The following is a 22,540-nucleotide window of genomic DNA, read 5'->3' on the forward strand; positions in this document are numbered from 1 at the left end:
CGCTTAATGAAACATAGGAAACTGATATCACACAAAAAAACCAATGGTCCTTTGAGTCTGTTTGTTGTCTTCTTTTTAATTTATTGATTTATTCATTATTTTTAATTATTATTTTTATATTTTATATTTAATTTTATTTTTTGTCAGATGATTGACCTGTGTTTATCCCAAGCATGTTTAAACTCAGTTGCTGAGTTACCGCCTCTGCTGGAAGTTGGCTCCAAGCTTTCACTGCTCTTTCTGCCAAGTAATGCTTTCTAATCTTACTTTTGAACTTCCCTCCTGTCAGTCTGAGGTGTTATGCTCTGATGTCCTTGACTTTTGCTTAATGTTGAAAATAATGCCTTCTAGAACAGCGGTCCCTAACCTTGTGGGCCGCGTGGCCCACTAAGTGGGCCCTGAGGAGTTTGCAACTGAGCCGCTGAAACAACTGACGAGCTCACGCGCTCTCCGTTTGCGTGAGTGGCAGGTGTATGTGCATTCATGGAAATAGAGCTGCACACGTGTGTGGGCTTGCTGGCCGCTTGCACAAACCATTCCGTTCCCCCGCCACCACCGTCTGTCAAGCGGGAAATGTTGGGGAACTCCGTCCTAGAACCTTATTCACAACTGTAATATATTTAAAGGTTTTAATCATGTCTCCCCATTTGCCTTCTGTCCTCCAGCTGTACATACCCAGTTCCTCCGATCACTCCTGATATGTTTTGTCCTCCAGACCTTGAACCATTTAATGACCGTTCTCAGGCCTCCCCGTAGCTACTTATGACCTGTTTTCTGAGATACAGTGGACCCCCACATACCTGCCATCATGTGATCATTTTTGGGTGCTTGGCAAGCAGTTCACTTTTATGAGTGTTTGCACAATCATCCCACAGTTATGTGACCCTTCGTTGCTGGTTTCCGATGTTTACTTCCAGTTTCCGGGGGAAAAGGTCCATTGGGGGAAATGGGTTCAATTTAACAACTGCGGCATTTGCTTAACAACAACTCTTGTAAGAAATAGTCTGTAACTTTGAATCCGGTCACATGATGCCTCGACTTATGACTGTAATTCCAGGCTCAATTCCAGTCATAAGTCGAATAATGCCTGTATTTCTTAATTTTAGCAGCTAAAATAACAATGGCCTTATTGTTGGAAAACCTACATAGTCTTAACAATCGAGGTATGGATTAAATAAAGTTTTCACGAATGATGCTGAAAATAATTTAGATAGAGTTTTAAAAAAAGGGAAATATCAGAGGCAGGAACTACAGCTATCAAACTTGGGAACAAAGTTTATGTAATGCTACAGACATATCAACCATGCTTATGAAGTATGAATGTGGTTTTTGTTTCTCTCTATTTACTTTTTGGTGGATGGTTGTTTTTTTTCCTATGCATCACGGATTTATGTCACCCAGTTACTTGATAAACAGGTTGTTAAAAAAAAAGAAGTGTAAACAAAGAAACAAGGAGAGAAACAGCATTGCAATTGGAAAAAAAAGAATTAAAATGGCAAACAATATTCTAAGAAGTCATAGAATTGTTGCCAAGTAATGGTATGAAGACATTTGCTTTTTCAGACTGCAGATGGCAAATTATATTTTTTTTAAATGCTTCCTTGCATAAATACAGTATATTGTCTTTGCTATTTACAAAACACAAGCAAATATGTGCCTCTGTGTGTTGTTCATTTAAAAGCATTACTCTGGAAGTTGTCCACACGTAGTTTGAAAAGGTATACTCTCTTGGAAGTTTTATATGTGTGTGTGTGTGTATGTGTGTGTGTGTGTATACACATATAAAATTTCCAAAATAGTATATCTTACACACACACACACACACACACACACACACACACACACACACAGGTATACAATGTTTTATTATATTCACCTGTAATCAGTGGTGGGCTTCAAAAATTTTAGCAATGGGTTCTCTGCCCGGTTGCTGGGTGGGCATGGCCATGCTGGGCGTGGCCTAGTCGGCCTTCTGCACCATGGCAGGTAGGAGCATTTTTGCCCTCCCCGGGCTCCGGAGGCTTTCCTTGAGTCTCCGGGAGAGTGAAAACAGCCTCCCGGGCTCCGGAGCAGGGGTGGGATTCTACCAGTTCACACCTATTCGTTAGAACCGGTTGTTAACATTCTAAGCAGTTCGGAGAACCATTGTTAGAATAAATTACTGGCCTAATCCTGTAAGGAAGGCAGTAAGGAAACATTCTGGTGTTGCTTACAGAAACTGCCTCTCCGTTAACATTCTTGGCAGGACTAGACTTCCTGTCTAAGGAACGTCTCTGGAGTTTTTTTCCCCCTCCTTTGCTTGTGTGGAGTGACCATTCAAAGCTACAGTGGCACTGAAAAAAGTGACTTATGACCATTTTTCACACTTACGACTGTTGCAGCATCCCCACAGTCATGAGAGGCCAGGTGAGGAGATGCGTGCCTCGATGTGAGTGATGTTGAGTTGGCCACGCCCAGCCAATAACATGATCACCAAGCCATGTCCACTCAGTCACATGGCCGTCAAGCCACGCCCACCGCCTAAGCCACACCCACAGAACCGGTTGTTAAAAATTTTGAATCCCACCCCTGCTCCGGAGGCTCTCTGGAAGCCGGAAACAAGGCCCATTTCCAGCCTTCCCGAACTTCCGGGAGGCCCGTTTTTCGCCCTCCCCGAGCTTCCGTGCACGCCCTGCACTTACCTGTATCCAAAACGGGCTGTGTGGGGACTCCTGGGAGGGAGGGGGAGGGAGGGGGCAGCCAGGAGTGGGATTTGGAGGTTCTCCGAACTGCACAGAATCTTAACTAGGGTCTCTCCCGAACTCCTGTGAACCCCCAGCAGCCCAGCCCTGGCTGTAATCTAATTTCTGTGGCTGTGGGGTCCTTGATGTGGGGTTTGGTTGCTTTCTTGCAGACGTTTCATTACCAAATTAGGTTACACCATCAGTGCTAAAGAGTGTGGGGTTTACATACAGCAACTTGCCCTGCCAATGTTGGTGGCAGCGGTTCCGTGTTTAAGATAAAAGTTTTCTGCTTTTCTGCTTCGGTTTCCAGTTTCAAACAATACCTTTCATCATGGAACCAGCAAGGAGAAAAAACCCGCACCCCCACCAAAACTGGCAGGGCAAGCAGCTATAAGGGAGCAAGACAGATAAATAGGGATAAATAGGAAGCAAAGCAAACCCCACATTCACTTGCACTAATCCTGAAACCAAGTTCCTGATTTACTAGTCACTAATGAAACATCTGCAAACAACCAAGCTCAGAAAACACCAAGGATTCCATAAATTACAACTGTTATTTTATATTCAGGGCTAACGTAATCTTTGAATCTTTGAACATTTGGAGAATATTTATTTAGGTGTTTTTTTTTCATAGCTACATTTATTATTCAGTGTATAACCTGGTGGTAATTGTTGATGCTGTACATTGTGCCCTTGATGGGAGAAAGTTAGGCCAGAAATAGATCCAAGGCATACATGAGATAAATTAAAAGACCTGGCTGTATTTCATTGTTTGACTGTTGGCATTCAATGTCTCATTTCAGCCTTCCCGCTTCCTTGCCAGGGTATAAGGACAAAGGCAAAGAACGTCCTCAATTAAAGCATTCAAATGCAGGTGGTCCTTGACATACAACGGTTCATTTAGTGACCGTTTAAAGTTACAATGGCACTGAAAAAAAGTTTCTTACGACCATTTTTTTTCCACACTTACAACCTTTGTAGCATCCCCATGATCATGCGATTAAAATCCAAATCCTTGGCAACTGATTCGTATTTATGACCGTTGCTAGGTCCCAAGGTCATGGGATCAGCCTTTGACAAGCAAAAACAATGGGGAAGCCAGATTCACTTAACAACCATGTTACCAGTGGTGGGATTCAATTTTTTTTTTTACTACCGGTTCTGTGGGGGTGGCTTGGTGGGGAAGGATAATGTAAAATCTCCAGTCAGAGGTGGGATTTGCCGGTTCTCTGAACTACTCACAATTCCCGCTACCGCTTCTCCAGAACTAGTCAGAATCTGCTGAATACCCACCTCTGCATGTTACCAACTTATCCACTGCTGCCATTCCCTTAACAAGAAAGGTCGCGAAATGGGGCAGAATTCACTTAACAACAGAAATTTTGGGCTCCGTTGGGGTCATAAGCCGAGGACTTCCTGTATCGAGGTATCAAACGTCAAGTTCGATAGTCTGAATTATGGTTTCGGAAAGGCTGCATTCAAATCCGGAGTGGCAAAAATGGGGCATTTGTATAGTTTTGGTTCAGTCCTCCTTTGCAATATTTTCCAGTGGCAATACATTTTGTGTTCCCAACTGCAGGATGCCAGGGTTGTGTCCCATCCCATAATACCCTCTCTGGAGTGGTGACGCTACAGAGCACTGCGTGCCAAAACAACCAGACACCGTGGCAGTTTTTTCTCTCATGCCACCGCTCTGCTGAACACCTAATTCCCACAGTACTGCCTTATGTCTTCACGATATTAATCCATGTTGTATGGCTGTATTTTATCCCTCTCAACTGTTCCATTGCCTTCTCTTATTGATATCATTATTATGATTATTATTACTTTGATATTATGATTACGATTATTGTTTCTATTATCTTTATCATTAATTGGTTGTTTTGCATGTACGTATGCTCATGAGAGCCATGGTGGCACGGTGGTTAGAATGCAGTTGTCAACTCATAAACATTTCTATGGCTGTTTTGCCAACAGAAAGGGAGGGGGGAAAGGGGTTTGAAAGAGCAGTGTGGAAGCTTGGAAATCGAAAGTGCATTCCATGCATAGTTTTTCAAAGATTGTAATGTGGTGACTGAAGTTTCTGCCACGCAAAAACCTAACTGGAGAACGTGATGGATGACTCTTGGCTGTGGACGTGTTTCGTGTTTCGTTGGAGAATATGAATTGTGATACACCTATGGTGAGGGGGGGGGAAACCAGGGTCAAGGGTGACAGTGAATTATGTATCTCAAGAGTCGGCTACACCCAGGTCATGCCAACATGTTAAACTCTCAATAAATCCTGTTTTAGTTTTGGAAGTTTGGCTCGAGACATGATTTAATTGGGATAACTGCCGGAATCCTGACAGCAGTATTGCAGGCTAAATCTGCCACCTGTCAGCAGTTCAATTCCAACCAGCTCAAAGTTGACTCAGCCTTCCATCCTTCTGAGGTCAGTAAAATGAGGACCCGGACCGTAGGGGTTAATATGTTGAGTCTATAAACCGCTTAGGGCTGTAAAGCATTGTGAAGCAATATGTAAGTGCTGTTACTATTACACACCAGAGGCAAATTCCTTGTGTGTCTAATCACACTTGGTTAATGTTCTATTCTATTCCGCATTGTGAAGGACAGAAAGGGGATATTTTGGTTTGAAAATCTTCCTTGACTGTTTTCCATCTCTCAAGATATCTTGCTACTTCCGGAGAGCCCCTTTTTCGTGTCGCCCCAAGAAATGACTCTGGCCCAGGCTGTGAAAAATATCGTGGCAATGAAAGTTGCAAGCCACTGGTAAGTGGGTCAGATGCAGAACCACAAAGTATCTTTGGTCAGGGAATTGTGCAGCAGCTTTTCAGGTGAAGTCGGAGACACTAATACAAACTTGTAAGTTAATCATAATCCAGAAAGAGAAAAAACATAAGATAGTCGGGAACCTCATGAGGTAAATTAAACAGTATACCGATCGCACACAAGGAAAAGGCAGAGGAAAAGGGCAACTCTGCCTCCACATCCAAAGCAACCAACCCACAGCGTAGACTGCAACCATGCATGAGTCCACACACTCCGAACTATCAACTGCAGCTGTGTCCTCTGGCCCACTGTACACTTCATTGTTCATCATCATCTTTTAACGACCCCATAATCCCATGCAGGGTAGAGTCTGGGCAACCGAATGGAGTTGAGTATTTACTGGCCGGCTGCCCTACCTGTTGCCAATGCAGAGTTATATTCAGCAGATATATTCTCATCATGCCCAGAGAGAGAAATACCTAGGATCGAACTCACAGCCTCCTGGTTGCGAGGCGAGAGCTCCACCTCTAGGCCACCGTACCACTCAGTGTTCCAGCTACTAACTAAATGCTTACATCTTTGATCCCCAGAGCCATTTTGGCTAGTCCTTTAGCCATTGGAATATGATGAACGATAGCATCATATTTTGGGAACATCTCTGTTTTTCTTATGATGATGCTTTGGTGTTAAGGGGGACAGAAGCGCATGAAGTAGTCTCGCAAATGAATCGGATGCCTTTTGGCCACAGCACCGTTTTTTTTCAAAGTTTAGAATGATTGGGAGGAAACGGATCCTGTTCTTCCAGAATAGAAATTTCGGGAGCCGAATAAAATCAGTTCAGTTCTGGATAACCGAACCTCATGTCGCCTGTATCAGAAATGGGTAATCCAAAGCTTTTACGTTGTAAACAGCTCCTCTCCCGGTTCTGCATGCTCTCCTCTATCCCTAATATCAAGCTTATAGCAAATCGGCCAGAGTGGAAAATAAATGCCAAGCAAGATGGACATTATTTGTTTACTTTATATGCTGCCCATCTGATTTTTTTGGCAACTCTGGGAGGCTTTTAAAATGACTCAAAGGTGTGTGTGTGTATGTGTGTGTGTGTGTGCGTGTATGGTATATGGTATTCAGCTTTGTTCGGGTATTTTCCCACGTCAGTATAGTTGTGCTTTTAAAGTTGTAGCAACGTTTCGGCAGAATCTCATCTGCCATCATCAGGCTTCTGTATTGTGTTCGTCTGTGAGTCAGACTTTTACAGTTGTTTCAGTTTTAAATTTGGGGCTAGCCTACTGCTGTGCCAGAATGGTTTTTTCTTCATCCTGATTGGTTGGGAGTCTTGGTCTGTGTTTATTGGTCTTGGAGTTTGCTGGGTTCTGCTTGATTGATGTTTCTAATATCTTCTGTCTGTTTTGTGGCTTTTTTTTGTGTCTTGATTGGCTGGCAACATCGTGTTCCTGTATTGGAGGCTTTTAGTGCTCCGAGTAAATGGACGGCTATCATTTGTTAGGAAGCTAGGTTTCATCTGGGTGCCTGGTTGGGGTGTGTTTGAGCTGGAGGTATCGGGGGGATCTGTCTGTGCCCAGGTGTTTGCCTGGCTAGTGGTGTGGAGATTTTTTTGTTTGTGAGTGCAGGCTTCCAAATAATTGACAGTCTGGTGGAATCATCTCTTCTATTCATGCTTTCAGGTCTTTTTTTCAATCTCTATGGCTTCTCTGATAATTCTGTGGCTGGGGTTTTCTATAGTGGCTAGGGTTTGGGTGCCATTGAAGTTGATGCTATGACCTGTGGCTTTCATGTGTTGGACTAGTGAGGAAGTGTGTTCCAGCTTTTTTACTGCATTTTTGTGTTCATCCAGGCGGGTACTTATTCTTCTATTGGTCTGTCCAATGTATGTGGCCGGGCATGATGCACAGGGGACTTCTTATATGCCTTGGTTTTCCAGGTCAATTTTATCTTTGGGGTTTCTAAGGATGGCTGCTATTTTTCTGTCTGTTTTGAAGGCAGTCTTGATGTGATGCCTGTGTAGTATCTTACTGATTTTTTCTGTAGTACCTCTTATGTAGGGCAGGACAGCTGTTCCATAGGTCTGTTCATCTTCTAGGTCTCCATTATGTCTCAGTGTGTTTTTGTGGACACAAAATCACCCACAAAGGCCACACAAGATGCTACCACCACACTTCCACGTAGAAAGCAGATTCACACCCACACAGATGATGAGACACGACCACGGACCAGAAGCCGTACCACAGCTGCATCACTACCCGCTTCAAACCCCTTCGACCCATACATGAAGTAAACTGACGCCCAACATGAAGATGTGGCACGACCACGAACGCGAAGCCAAACAACAGGATCACAGCTCACCAGCTCAAATCCCCCGACAACTAAGACTAACCTGAACACAGCTAAGCCCCCACCTGAACAGAACACACCCCCAGCCAATCAAAACACAGCCAACTCCCCAGCCAATCAGAACACAGCCAACCCCCAACCAATCAGATCACAGCCAGGCCCTCAACCAGTGAGAACACACCCCCACCCAATCAGAACATAGCCAAGTCCCCACCCAGTCAAGCCGCACTCCCACTGGCAGTTAAAAGAAAAAACAGCTGCAAGCTCACATTATTCCAAGAAGCACAAAGCTGAAGACACAAGCCTGAAGATGATGAATGAGATTTTGTAGAAACGTCGCCAAAATACTTGCAATTTTACGCAGGATAAAACCCAAATAACCAAAGATCCACATACAAATACCCGCGAAAACCTCAGAAAACAAATATATGTGTGTGTGTGTGTTTTGTATTCAGCTTTGTTCGGGTATTTTCCCACGTCATTATAGTTGTGCTTTTAAAGTTGTAGCAACGTTTAGGCAGAGTCTCATCTGCCATCATCAGGCTTCTGTGTGACAAACACTATACAATACAGAATACAGACAATACAGAAGCCTGATGATGGCAGATGAGATTCTGCCGAAACGTTGCTACAACTTTAAAAGCACAACTACAATGACGTGGGAAAATACCTGAACAAAGCTGAATGACATACATACATACATACATACATACATACATACATACATACATACATATTCACACACACACACACACAGAGGTGGGATTCAAATTTTTTAACAACTGGTTCTATGGGTGTGGCTTAGTTGATGGGCATGGCTTGGTGGTCATGTTATTGGCTGGGTGTGGCCAACTCAACATCACTCACATCGAGGCACGCATCTCCTCTCCTGGCCTCTCATGACTGTGGGGATGCTGCAACAGTCATAAGTGTGAAAAACGGTCATAAGTCACTTTTTTCAGTGCCATTGTAACTTTGAATGGTCACTCCACACAAGCAAAGTACCAGCAAAGGAGGGGGAAAAAACTCCAGAGAAGTTCCTGAGACAGGAAGTCTAGTCCTGCCAAGAATGTAATAAGGGTTAACGGAGAGGCAGTTTCTGTAAGCAACACCAGAATGTTTCCTTCCTGCCTTCCTTACAGGATTAGGCCAGTAATTTCTTCTAACAACCAGTTCTCCGAACTGCTTAGAATATTAACAACCGGTTCTAGTGAATAGGTGCGAACTGGTAGAAATGAAAAAGATTAAATAAGAAACTAAAAATCTGTAGGAGAAGAGCAGGCAGAGCTGGAAGGAGGAGTTAAATAGATCATTAGCTTAGAGTCATTAAATTCCCACAAATGATCCAGGTTTAACCTCTCTTGAATTCCGTTGACCGTTATCTGGCATTTGACAAGATCTTATGTATATGCTGGAGCAATAAATCTTTTGAACTGCAACTTAATTTGTGTCCAGTTTCTTCTTAAAAAACTTCCAGTGATGAAGCATCTACAACTTCTGACAGCAAGCTGTTCCACTGGTGAATTGTTAGGGACCTCTTAGGAAGTTTCTCCTTAATTCTAGGCTGTTTCTCTCCTTGATTAGTTTCCATCCATTGTTTCTTGTTCTGCCTTCTGGCGCTTTGGAAAATAAATTGACCCACTCTTCTTTGTGGCAGCCTCTCAAATAACAGAATACTACTATCATGTCCCCCCTAGTCCTTCTTTTCTGTAGCCAAATCCAAATCCTGCAACTGTTCTTCCTATGTTTTAGACTCGAGGCCCTTAATCATCTTAGTTGCTCTTCTCTGCACTTTTTCCAAAATCTCAACATCTCTTTTTGGTAATGAGGTGATCAAAACTGGATGCGGTATTCCAGGTGTGGCCTTACTAAGGCTTTATAAAGCTGTACTGCTACTTCACGTGATTTTGTTTCTATGCCTCTGTTTATACAACCATGGATTGTACTAGACTGTATTCACTTAACAGCTGTGGCAAGAAAAGTCATAAAGTGAGATGAAACTCACCTCTACAATTGTCTCACTTAACAACAGAAATTTGGGGCTCCATTGTGGTCGTCAGCCAAGGACTACCTGTATCACACGTGTCTTGTTCTTTCTTTTCTCAGGATTTCAATGCCTCCGCCAGTCTCCCTTGCGTAACTGAATGCATCTTCTACAGATATAATGATGAGGGACTTTACCAGCGCAACCTCTTCAATCTTCAGATCTACAACGTTGTGGGCTTCCTTTGGTGTATCAACTTCGTCATTGCTCTGGGGCAGTGTGTACTCGCGGGAGCCTTTGCCTCTTATTACTGGGCCTTCAAGAAGCCTCAAGATATCCCAGCCTGTGCCCTGTCTAGTTCCTTCCTCCGGACATTAAGGTGCGTAGTTTGGGGAGAAACGTCTGTGGAGATTCTCAGTCATCCAAGTCATAGTTGCCTCAAAAATGCTGCCAACTGTCCAGTTGGCGAATCCAGAAAAAAAGGAAGTACTGGGAAATTATTTTAGCAGGAGTATAAAACTTTACTGAATAAACCACGTTGGCACAGAAGAAGCGAAACCCACTCTGGGTTTCCTGCACAATGTCCTCCTTCACCCACTGTCCATAACATCCACCAATCTCTTCTGTTCGTTATGTGATGGGAATCAGGTAGCCACGCTGGGAAATCTTCTCGGTGTGTCCTTGAGATGCCAGCAGTGCCTCACGGAAGCCAACGGATGCTTGAATACCATTCTCCCTGACATTTCATCCACCACCCCCCACACACACCCGTTATTGTATTTACAATGGTTTCAGCATGGTGGATTTTGGGGGTAGGCTTAAATTTTTTTAGCAAGGGGCTCTCTGTCCTAATGACTGGCTGGGTGGGTGTGGCTGGGTGGGCATGGCCAACTCGACGTCGCTTCTTTGCCCTAACTACCTAAAAAAAGACATATACCAAAAAGTTGTTTATTATTTTGTGCATTTAATATTTAAATCAAAGACTGGGTGAAACCAAGCTTAATAGTGAGAAGGATCTTGGAGTCTTAGTGGAGTTTCTGGTGAGTTACGTGATTCTTATTATTGGGGAATTAATCCCTTCAGAGGCTAGTGGCTATGTTGTCTGATTTTCTGTCCCTCATAAGCACTGAGTGGATTGTTTATCTAGCTTGCAACACTTTTACGAGGTGTGAAATGCTCTTGGCTGAATGCCCAGAAGTTCAATTGAGCCTATTAAAAGCTTTCCCTTGCTGCTTGTCTTTCTGAGGTTATTGGGGGCTCTCTGCCTCCAGCAGATTTGCTTAATGACCACACAATTTACTTAACAACTTTCTAAGCAAAGCAGTTGTTAAACGAGCCACCTCTGATTCTTCTATGACCTTTTTGGCCATAGTTATTAAGCAAAACACCGCAGTTGTTAAGTAAATTGTGTGGTCATTAAGCAAATCCATTATTTTTGCTTGTCGAAAGCCATCTGGGAAGGCTGCAAGTGGTGATGATATGATCTTGGGATGCTGAAACCCTTGTAAATACTTGCCTCTTACCAAGCAACCAGATTTTGATCCTGTGACAGTCATAACTGCGAGCACCGGTCATAAGTAACATTTTCCATAATAACTTCAAATTGTCACTAAATCTGGTTTAAAGGTGAGGACCACCTGTATGTGAATTCTTCTGCCTCTATTTTAGTTTCCTCAAATGCATCTTCATTTTTAGTTTTTTTTTTTAATGGAACATGTAAGTGCAATCTCCTCTGATTTAGAGCCACTTTGGCCTAGTGCAGGGGCGTCAAACTCACGGCCCATGGGCCGGATCTGGTCCACAGGATGCGTAGATCCAGGCCGCCCAGGAGTGCCTGTGCCAGCGAAAATGGAACCCAAGGTGCGTTTTCTATGGCAGAGGGCTGCAGGAGGCCGTCGCAGCCAAAATTGGGGCCCTGGGGGGGGGGCACTCTGATTTTGCTCGGAGGGGGCTAGCAAAACAAACTAAGAACAAAACAAAAGGAGAAATGCTTCCCCTTTTGCATTCCAGCATGCAAAAAGGGACAGGAAAGGAGAAAGGGAAAGAGGAAAGACAAAGAAAAAGAAGGGAAGATGGGAAGAGAGCAAGGAAGACAAAATAAAGAAAGAGGGGGAAGGAAGAAGGAGAATGAATAGGGAGAGGAAAACAAGGGAAGGAAGGAAGGAAGGAAGGAAGGAAGGAAGGAAGGAAGGAAGGAAGGAAGGAAGGAAGGAAGGAAGGAAGGAAGGAAGGAAGGGAAGGAGAATCGGTTCTGGTGGCCTAGAGGTGGAGTTCTCGCCTCACAATCAGGAGGCTGTGAGTTTGATCCTAGGTAGAGCTCAATACTTGGAATAGATTCTCCTGCTTGTGCAGGGGGTTGGACTAGATGACCTCCAAGGTTCCTTCCAACTCTGTTATTCTACAAGATTATAATGAGAGTGAAGGAGGATCTGAGGGAAGTCCTGCCTTAGCACTTGGCCACCAACAGGTGCCCCCCCCAACACGAGTCCGCCCCGCCCTGCCCCGCCAAGGTCAAACACCATCCCTGATGCGGTCCTCAATTAAATAGAGTTTGACACCCCTGGCACCAGTGTAGAAAGCAGGAGACGCTGAGTTCAAGTTCTGCCTTAGCCATGAAAGTCAGCTGGGTAACCTTGGGGCCAGTCCCGGTCTTTCAGCCCAACCCACCTCACAAGAGTTGTTGTTGTGGAGAAAACGGGAGGAAGAAGGAGCATTAGATGTATTTGCCATCTTGAGTTATTTGTAAAAAAAATATGAAGGTGAGACATAAATTAAATAGAGTATAAATAAAGTATAACTATATAATTTATCCACAGATTCCACATGGGGTCACTAGCTTTCGGCTCTCTTATCCTCACCATCGTTCAACTGATACGCATGGTACTAGAATATCTGGACCACAAGTTCAAAGGCAAGTGACAAACTGTCTTGACTTGATGACCAAATAGCCGTTATGGGCAGATCATCAGTTGGGTCAAGGATCGCTGGACATGACCGGGGTGAACCGTCTTTCAAAGTTGGGAAGGGTTTGGGAGAGGGAATTCAACTGCTGGGTGACAACAATACATTCTCCATTTTCATGCAGTCAAAATAGGGATAGAACTGCTTGCATACAGCAGGAGCTCCTATATATCTGCACCTTGTCTAGCATGTAGACAGATTGTCACTCACAGGCAGGGGTGGGCTTCAAAAAGCTTAGCAAGGATGGCTTCCGGTTTGAAGTTTCTTCGGCGACAGACAGAAATCTGCGATCGTGCATGGTTTTGGTCTGGGCTCGCCGCTGGAGCGCCCCGAGCCGGCTGGTTTCGGGGCTAAGCCACCCCGTAGAGGTAGTGAAAAGGGGGGAGACCGCCAGCAGGGTTGAGGAGAGCTGCATCTCTCCTCCTCAGCTGGCCATTACTCCCTTTCCCAAAGGCGGTTTCAGCGGTGGTCGTGGCCTAGTCACCTTCCTGCACCATGGCCGGGGGGAAGTTTTTGCCCTCCCTGGGCTCCAAAGGCTTTCCTTGAGTCTCCAGGAGGGTGAACATGGCCTCCCCAGGCTCCAGAGGCTCTCTGGAAGCCAGAAATGGGCCCGTTTCTGGCCTTTCCAAACTTCTGGGAGGCCCATTTTTCGCCTTCTCTGAGCCTCCGTGTGCGCCCTGCACTTTCCTGGATTCAAAACTCCCGGGAGGGGTGGGGTGGGCGGGGCCAGCCAGGATTGGGATTTGGCGGTTCTCTGACCTGCACAAAATCTTAGCTAGGGGCTCTCCTGAACCCCTGCAAACCTACCCCTGCTTACAGGGCTATGTTAAACCTAGATTTTGCGCCACCATTGCAGATTTTGAAGTGGCTTACTTCCTACCAAACCACTTCAGAACAATAGTCTGAAAAAAATAGCAGCAATAGCAGTTAGACTTATATACTGCCCCTTAGTGTGTCACAGTACTCTTTGAGAGCCGTTTACCATGTCAGCATATTTCCACCCAACAATCTGGATCCTCATTCTACCGACCTCGGAAGGATGGAAGGCTGAGTCAACCTTGAGCCTGTCAGGATCGAATTCCGTACTGTGGACAGAATTTGCCTGCAATGCTGCATTCTAACCGCTGCACATCAGGGTTCTTCCTCCCATAGCAGCTCAGCCCATATCCTGAGGGTTAAACCGGGATATAATCATAGCCATGTCTGTGGAGATTCTCAGTCGTCCAGATTTGACTGCTTATTGTACCGTATGACTATCATGAAGTGCTGTACTTTATGATTCTTGACGAGTGTATCTTTTCTTTTATGTATGCAGAAAGCATTTGTACCAAGACAAATTCCTTGTGTGTCCAATCACACTTCGTCAATAAATAATTCTATTCTATTCTATTCATGGTTGTCTCAAAGGTGCCTTTTCAAAAGGCAGCTGGACTGGTGTTTTTTTTCCTTGAGAAAGAAGAAGAAAACACTTCCCCCCTCATCCAAGAAGCTTTATCAGTTCTGGCAGGATCAGAAATTGATTCTGTCAGAACTGATGAATCATCAGAACCGATGAAGCTTCCTAGATGAGAAGCGAAATGTTTTCTTCTTCTTCTTCCTCAAGGGGAAAAAAAACCAGGCCAATTGCCTTTTGAAAAAAAAACATTTTTCAGACAAAAGCCATGTCGGTCTTACTGTGCTTCTAATTCTGCTTTGATATTTGCAGATTCCGAAAATCCAGTTGCCAAGTTTTTTCTATGCTGCCTGAAATGTTGCTTCTGGTGCTTGGAGAAATTCCTCAAATTCCTCAACCGTAATGCTTACATTATGGTGAGTCATGGCTGCTATTATTAAACAATTCAGGTTTTCTTAAAAGTACCAATAGCAATAACACTTAGACCACCACACAGTGCTTTACAACCCTCTCTATGCGGTTTACAGAATCAGCATATTGCCACCCAAAAATATGGGTCCTCAATTTATTGACATGGAAGGATGGAAGGCTGAGTCAATTTTGAGCTGGTTAGAATTAAACTGCCAAACTGCAGGCAGCTGGCAGTCAGCAGAAATAGCCTGCAATACTGCATTCTAACCATAGCGCCACCATGGCTCATATGGTATATGATGGCAGTGATGGCTAACACTGCCATTAAACTAAACCACAGTGGCTGGCTTAATTATGAAATAAACCAAACACTTTGGCAAAGCGTGTGTGTGTGTGTGTGTGTGTTAAACTAATCAAAATCTTGAGTTCCAAGCTTTTTCCTCCAATGAATCAGTCATTCAAATGGTGTGTGTGTGTGTATGTGTGTAGCCAGGTGAGAAAGGAGAGACGGATAACATTGAGGTTTCAGATTATATGGACGGGAGATATAGAACCATCTCAACCCATATTAAAAACCAGGAAGAAATCTGGTGCTTTCAGAAGGCAAAAAAGAGAAGTCTTATAGTTCCCTCAGAAATGTAACATCATTTGGAAATCCTCACAAAAATAGAAGGACACTTTGATTTCCACAATGGATGAATGGCTGCAAAAGTCGGAGTTAGCAGAGATGGCTAAATTGACACCTTTGATTAAAGAAAACAACAACACACAATTACTTTTGTTTCTACTTTGAGACCACTTCTGGACTTTATGCTTGAGGTGGAAAAAAAATTTAAACTTTGGTTTTGGGTTTTACCAATTAGATAGGTTCATCGTTATAGAAATGGCTAGTTTATAACACTGTGTAAAAGTAGAAAGTTGTCGTTTGAGGCCATTATCTTATTGCAGCAAAAGGAGTTGGGAAGAATGGAATGGAATGGAATGGAATGGAATGGAATGGAATGGAATGGAATGGAATGGAATAGAATAGAATAGAATAATAACAGAGTTGGAAGGGACCTTGGAGGTCATCTAGTCCAACCCCGTGCTCAGGCAGGAAACCTATACCGTTTTATAGGCGTAAGTCAATTTTCCCCTTTTCCTACACTTTTCTCTTCTCCCTCTCTTACTTTCCCGCTATTATTATTATTATTATTATTATTATTATTATTATTATTATTATTATTATTATTATTATTATTATTATTATTATTATTATTATTATTATTATTATTATTATTTTGTATTTTATATTGTAAACTAATTTTTAAAAATCCTCCATTTCAGATTGCCATTTATGGTAAGAACTTTTGTGTGTCAGCCAAAAACGCCTTCAATCTCCTGATGAGGAATATTATGAGGTAACCAAGTTGGCACAGTGGAATCCCTCAGACAACCTGGCCAAGGAAGGAGGGAAATTCAATCTCCATTTCGCCTTTCTCTTCTTCTCAATGCAGAGTCGTAATCCTGGATAAAGTCACAGATCTGCTGCTATTGTTTGGGAAGCTCTTGGTGGTTGGAGGAATCGGCATCCTGTCCTTTTTCTTCTTCACGGGGCGAATCCCCATTGAGAATCCCCGGTTCAAATCCCCAGTACTCAACTACTACTGGTTGCCCATTCTGGTATGTCATGGTGGTTGTTTGGTGGGCAATTACATGGCTTCTTCCTACCTCCTTCAAACCTTCTTAAAACAATTTTGGACAGGGAAGATCCAAAATTGGGATCTGAGGGCTGAGGTACATGACCATCACAGAGTCTGGAATTATGGTCATAAATCATTGAAGTCATAAATGGAGGCATCCCGTGACTGAATCCATTTTTTGTGGCAGTTATTAGGTAAATGCTGTGGTCATTAAACAAACGCCGGAGTCGTTAAGCAAATCCATTTTACCCAGTGACCATATTTTTTTTTTGCTGGAAAGCAGAAATAAATGACAGAAACTGGCAAAAAAAAAAAAAAATCATAGTTGTAACTGTGGGACACTGCAAGTGGCTGCAAAGGTGAGCTGGATGCCACATGGGATCGTGTGTGTGTGTGTGTGTGTGTGTGTGTGTCCATTGCAACTTTGTAAATGAGTCATAAGTAGCTTTTAAGGGGGTATCCATCGTTAAGCATCTGGTTCTACATCAAGGACTATCTGTGGTACATACAGAATATTAAATCTATGAAAAGATTCTGCAGGCCCCTAATCCCAAAATGAGTTGGCTGGCATAAAATTGCATGGAATTGGTAGAGAAAAAAAATGATGCTTAGGGTGGTAAGAGTGGAGAGAAAGAGTCAGAGAAACTTTAGCAAAGTGGTAGAAAACGTCATTAGTAAACTAGTGTCTTAGACCGGAGGCAACTGTGAACTGCTTCCTGTGTTCTTCAGACATGGTACAGTTGATAAGGGAAAGAATAGAAGGAAAGAGTGGTGATGGCGAACCTATGGCACAGGTGGCACGCAGAGCCATTTTGCCAGCATGCGAGCTGCAGGCAGACTTACCTCACTGTGCATGCACGCGCCTCACAGCTGATTTTTGGCCGGTTTGAGGCCTTTCTTGGCCTCCCAGAGGCTTGAGGAAGGCTTCTGCAGGCTTTTCAGGATGAAAACTAGGTCTGTTTCATCACTTCCTGTTTTTCCGGAAATACTGGAAGTGACGAAACGGGCCTACTTTTCGGCCTGAAAAGCCTGCAGAAGCCTTCCTCAAGCCTCTGGGAGGCCGAAAAAAGCCTCAAATCGGCCAAAAATCAGCTGTGAGGCGCAGTGCAGGTAAGGGGGCAGCGGGGGTGGGTGGGGATTGCGCACACCTGTGGGGGGCATGGGGGGCACACATTGCCTTCTAGATGCTGGCACATGAGTGCAAGCATGCGCACAATTTTTGGCAGAGGAGCCCAAAAAGGTTAGCCATCACTGGTATAGGATCTCCTGTTTGAACGGGGTTAGACTAGAAGACCTCCAAGGTCCCTTCCAACTGTGTGATTCTGAATATAAATTGCGAACCACCAATTGGCATCTTTAAGAACATGGCTGATAGGAATATCGTAAAGTGAAAAGCATCCCACGGTATTCTAAAACTGAAGTCTCACCATCTTCCAGTTCTCTCTCATTTCTTTCCTCTCTTTCTTTTACTTTAGACCGTGGTTGTAGGTTCCTACCTCATCGCCCAAGGATTCTTCAGTGTCTACAATATGTGTGTTGACACCTTGTTCCTCTGTTTCTGTGAGTATTCCTTCTCACATCTCTGGATCTCATTTCCCTAAGAGCAATATTTCTCAAAGTGTGGTCCAAGGAACCTTGAGGGATCCCCAAGATCCTCTCGGGGGCCTATGAGATCAAAATTATTTGCCAGCCTTAATAATACAATATTAAAATCCCATAGAACGATGGTGAGACGTGGTAGTGGTCGCAAACGCATTAATTTTAATATTTGATACAATAAATATCAATACATATGAGCCATATAAGGAAACATGGCAGCTCAGTGTCTTAAAAGACACTGGAGAAGGTCTATACTCCGGTGGTTCAAATCCTACCACCATGTGACGGGAGTGAGTTCCCGTTCCTTGCGTCTTCTCCTGCCAACCTAGCAGTTGGAAAGCATGAACAGTAAATGCGAGTAGATAAATAGGTACCACTTCATGGGAAGCTAACAGCTTTCTGTGTTATGCTGTGTGCTTTGAACTGTGGCGTGATGTCATGCTGGCCACAGGTCCGTGGAAACATCTTCATCTTAAAGTAATGGAGATGAGCACTGCCTCCTAAATTCAGCTACAACTAGTGGTGTTAAACCTTTACCTTTTCATAACTCATACAAACAAAAGCTCTTTTGCGGGGGTCAACCATAATTTTTAAAAGCGTGGGGGGGGGGAAACAGTTTAAGAAACATTGCCCTAGAGAGTATACCAGCCTTCCCCAATCTTCCCCCTCGAGATAGGTTGCAGCTGCTCCAATTTGGGGTTTCGTCACACATATACCTGGTGCTCTGGTGAAAGGTAGTGGATTTGGAGGAGGGAGTCTTGAGTTCTAATCCTGCCCTGGGTATCAAACTCAGTATGTCTCCTTGAGCTAGTCTTAGTCCCTAAGAAGACATTCCTGGCAAATCAACCTGTGGAACGGCTTCCCTTCAGAAGTTATGGGTGCTCCACAGGGGTGGGACTCAAAAATCCCAGCAACCTGTTTGTTGCATGGTTGCTGGGTGGGCGTAGCCTACCGGAACTTCCTGTTTCTGGCTTCCGGTAGGCCTCCAGAGCCCGTTTTTCCCTCTCCCAGAGCCTCCGTGCAGACCCTGCACTTAACCTCCATTGAAAATGGACCGTGTGGAGATTCTTGGGAGGGGAGAGATGGGGTGGGCAGGGCCAGCCGGTCAGTTGAAATACTGGTTCAGTGAACCAGATGTAACTTTAACATCCGGTTTGCCCAAACCAGTAGAATCCCACCCCTGGTGCTCCATCACTGGAGGTTTTCAAGAAGAGATTGGACAGCCATTTGTCTGAATTGGTATAGGGCAGGGGTGGCAAACTCACGTCATCCCAGCGGCATCATATGACTTATCAGGACTTTTTTCCCATGGGTGTGGCCAGTGCATGACGCATCCGGCCCACAGGCTGGGAGTTTGACAGCCCTGGGATAGGATCTGTTCGAGCAGGTTGACTAGAACAGTAGCCCCCAACCTTTTTTGTGCCGCGGCCCGGTACCGGCATCACAAAATGATCCGCGGCCCGGTACTGGCATCAGCACGCATGACAAGGCAAGGCGAGCCGAGCGACCAGCCAGCCAGCCGTCCCCCGCTTCTCCCCGCCACCTTCAACTCCTCCTTTGTACCTTTGTCGATGGGCTTCGCTTCGGGACGGCTTCAGGACGGTCGCTCAGCTCGCCTTGCCTTGGGTGCTGAAAGAATCCTCGCGCCTTAGTTTCGTTCGAAGCCGCCCCCTTCGATGAAACTAAGGCACGAGGATTCCTTCAGGACCCAAACGCCGCTTTCCAACCGGAAAAGCTCACCCGGAAGCACTTTCTCGTCAAACAAGATGGTGGCACCCAGCAAACCGGCGGCCCGGTAGGAAATGTTCCACGGACCGGTACCGGTCCGCGGCCCGGTGGTTGGGGACCCCTGGACTAGAAGATCTTCAAGGTCTGTTCCATCTCTGTTATTCGATGTACTTTTATGAAAATGTTGCTAAGAGAATTTCAGGGGGGTTGTCCATGGAGTCAGCAGGTATCAAGGACCAGGAGGGTCTCAAGTTGGAGAAGAAATGTATCATACTAGCCAACCTTCTCTTTATCCCCGTAGTGGAAGACCTGGAGCGAAATGATGGTTCCCAAGAAAAGCCGTATTACATGTCCAAGTCTCTTATGAAGATCCTGAACAAGAAAAACCAGAAGGCTAAAGACAAATAGAAAAACCTGGGGCTGGAGGAAACTCATCAACTTATGTTATTGGTCCCTATCATTTCTTCATCATTTCTTTTCGCCCATATCGGAGACAACTTAATGTCTCTTGCCCTTCCCCTTCGTACAATGTTGTGGATTTCCACGACTTGAAACTCTTCCTCATTTTATTTTATTTTGGGTTGCCATATTTTGCCATTCGCAGAAAGCAACCCCGTTTTATAAAACAAGCACGTTGCTGTGTATTGCGCAGATGGACTATTTATGAATAATTGATCTATTTAATTTATCTCTGGTGCCATGGTCTCTTTGGAATCCTTGTTTTGATCTCCCGTCTTCCCAAACCTTTTCTGCTTCGGAATAGACCACTCCGCTTCCTTGGTTTGGGATCATTCAACCTATCGCGGCTGTTTTGCCTTTGTTTTGGTCAACTGTCTTTCTGATGGGTCAAAATCAGGGCTCTTTTCATAGTCTTCGATTGTCCACCTGCTCCATTTGTAAAATACAACGCTTTTTTAGCTACATTCCAGGCCAAACCAGGCAGTGGGGAACCACCACGAAGCTCCTCCTTAAAACGTGTCCTTCAGAAGCACATCTTCTCCTGTGGCTACCATCCTTGTGTGGAACGATCTCAGAAAAGTCCTGCTTCCCTGGCACGTTGAGTGGATACCCTATGGAAGAGTGTCTTGGACCAGGTGTCCAGATGTTCCGAATGTGAACTTCCGAGCAGGAGTCGGGAGTCCAAATCATTTCGATTGCTCGGTCCATCCTTCTTCAGCTTCGGTGACTGTTAGAACCTGGTTGGCCTTTCAGATATACTTGGAGCATTTTCTAAAGGGCTGTTCCTACTGTCTCCTCTGATTTATATTTTTATCTTTGACTATTTTTAGAGGATTAAGTCCTGTGTGTTGTTGAATTCCTGTTTCTGACTCCTTCTCCGACCAAAGACTTTTCTGAAACTGGTAATTATTCCAACCTGCCATCTTATATTTCAGATCAAATTGTTTTTGTTTGTTTTTTCCTGTAGAGCCAATTCCATTTCTGAAAGTCTTACTGGTGGAATTGTTCAATATTGCACTGGCCAAGCACCAAATGACAAATGGTTTTCGGTATGCTGAATGTTGGCCATCTTATTTCCTAAGTGCCTTTGTGGATAAACTCCATTTCTAATATTGCAATGCCAACATTTGGCCTGAGTTTATGATTTACAAACCAGCTTAATTCACACCAACTTCCTGTCATCTCTATTTTTGCTTTGTTTCCCTCACTTTTATCTTTCTGCAGTCTTCTGCATTGGTTTTCCTCTTTTTTTTTTCTTTCCAGGGTATCTCTTGCCATTAAAAAAAAAAATCATAAAAACAATATTATGGCAAGACGCAAAGGACAACCTCTGCTCTTCGGATCAATTTATATCTTATGCAAGGGTGCCATTTCAGGCATTTTCTGTACATACCTTTTTTCTCGTATGTATAAAAATGAAAAGAAATTGTTTTATACAAAGAATATGTGCAATTAAATATGATTTTAAATAACAGTGATTGCGGTCTTCTGTTCGTTGACTCTCTCGTTTTGCTAATAAGAGTTTACCTAGTTCCAGTAATCCCACTCTTTTATTTTATCATAGCTCCTGATTATGAGTTCAGGACAGTGGTGGGATTCAATTTTTTTACTACCGGTTCTGTGGGTGTGGCTTGGTGGGCATGGCCGGGGAAGAATACTGTAAAATCTCCATTCCCTCCCCACCCCACTAACCTGTTTCCCAGCTCCATTCTCCTGTGCAGGGCAACCAAAGAAGACCCAGCTGATCAGCTGGGACTCGGGAGGCAGAGAATAGATGGGGCAGGGCCAGTCAGAGGTGGTATATGTTGGTTCTCCAAACTACTCAAAATTTCCACTACTGGTTCTCCAGAACTGGTCAGAACCTGCTGAATACCCACCTTTGGTTCAGGAGCAAAGGACAACTGGGTGACTTTGGGCCAGTCATTCTGTCTCGGCCCAAATCACCTTATGGAACGTCAGTGGAGCTTCTCCGTCATCCAGGTCATGATTGTCCTAAAGATGCCTTTTTAAGAGGCAACTGGACTTTCTAGAACAGGGGTGTCAAACTCAAGGCTTGCAGGCCGGAGCTGGCCCTCAGGGTGCTTAGATCTGGTCCATGGGACCGGCCTGGAAACAGCAAAGGACCAGCCCGCAGTGCTCCTGCCAGCAAAAACGGAGCTCAGGAGTCACGACAGCCTCCTGCAGCGCTCTGCCAGCTTATGGCCAGAGGGCTAGCATAATGAACTAAAAACAAAACAAAAAGATAAATGTTTCCCCCTTTTGCATTTGACCATGCAAGGGATGGGAAAGGAGAGAGGGAAAGAGGGAAGACAAAGAAGGGAAGGTGGGAAGAGAGCAAGGAAGGGAAAATAAGAGGTGAAGGAAGAAGAAAGAATGAGTGAAGGGGGAAAAGGAAGATAGGAAGGGGAAGAAAGGGAAGGAAGGGAAGGGAAGGGAAGGGAAGGGAAGGGAAGGGAAGGGAAGGGAAGGGAAGGGAA

At 44.4% G+C, this 22,540-nt stretch overlaps 1 protein-coding gene across 1 annotated transcript in view; it reads left to right on the forward strand.

Annotated features, from left to right (window-relative positions):
* Positions 1–21,537, forward strand: part of SLC44A4 (solute carrier family 44 member 4) — a 92,818-nt gene extending 71,281 nt beyond the window's left edge. Inside the window, exons 14-21 of the mRNA XM_087952976.1 lie at positions 5,392–5,494; positions 9,953–10,209; positions 12,647–12,741; positions 14,497–14,600; positions 15,922–15,995; positions 16,092–16,257; positions 17,753–17,837; positions 19,906–21,537. Coding sequence (XP_087809102.1) covers positions 5,392–5,494; positions 9,953–10,209; positions 12,647–12,741; positions 14,497–14,600; positions 15,922–15,995; positions 16,092–16,257; positions 17,753–17,837; positions 19,906–20,012 — 991 coding nt within the window. The 3' untranslated portion in view covers positions 20,013–21,537. The remainder of the gene's footprint in view (positions 1–5,391; positions 5,495–9,952; positions 10,210–12,646; positions 12,742–14,496; positions 14,601–15,921; positions 15,996–16,091; positions 16,258–17,752; positions 17,838–19,905) is intronic.
* Positions 21,538–22,540: the final 1,003 nt, after the last annotated feature.

Source organism: Notechis scutatus, chromosome 2 (genome assembly GCF_049901735.1).
Source record: "Notechis scutatus isolate UNSWTSFEM ecotype Mainland chromosome 2, rNotScu1.2, whole genome shotgun sequence".
In the NCBI taxonomy this organism is placed as follows: Eukaryota; Metazoa; Chordata; class Lepidosauria; order Squamata; family Elapidae; genus Notechis; species Notechis scutatus.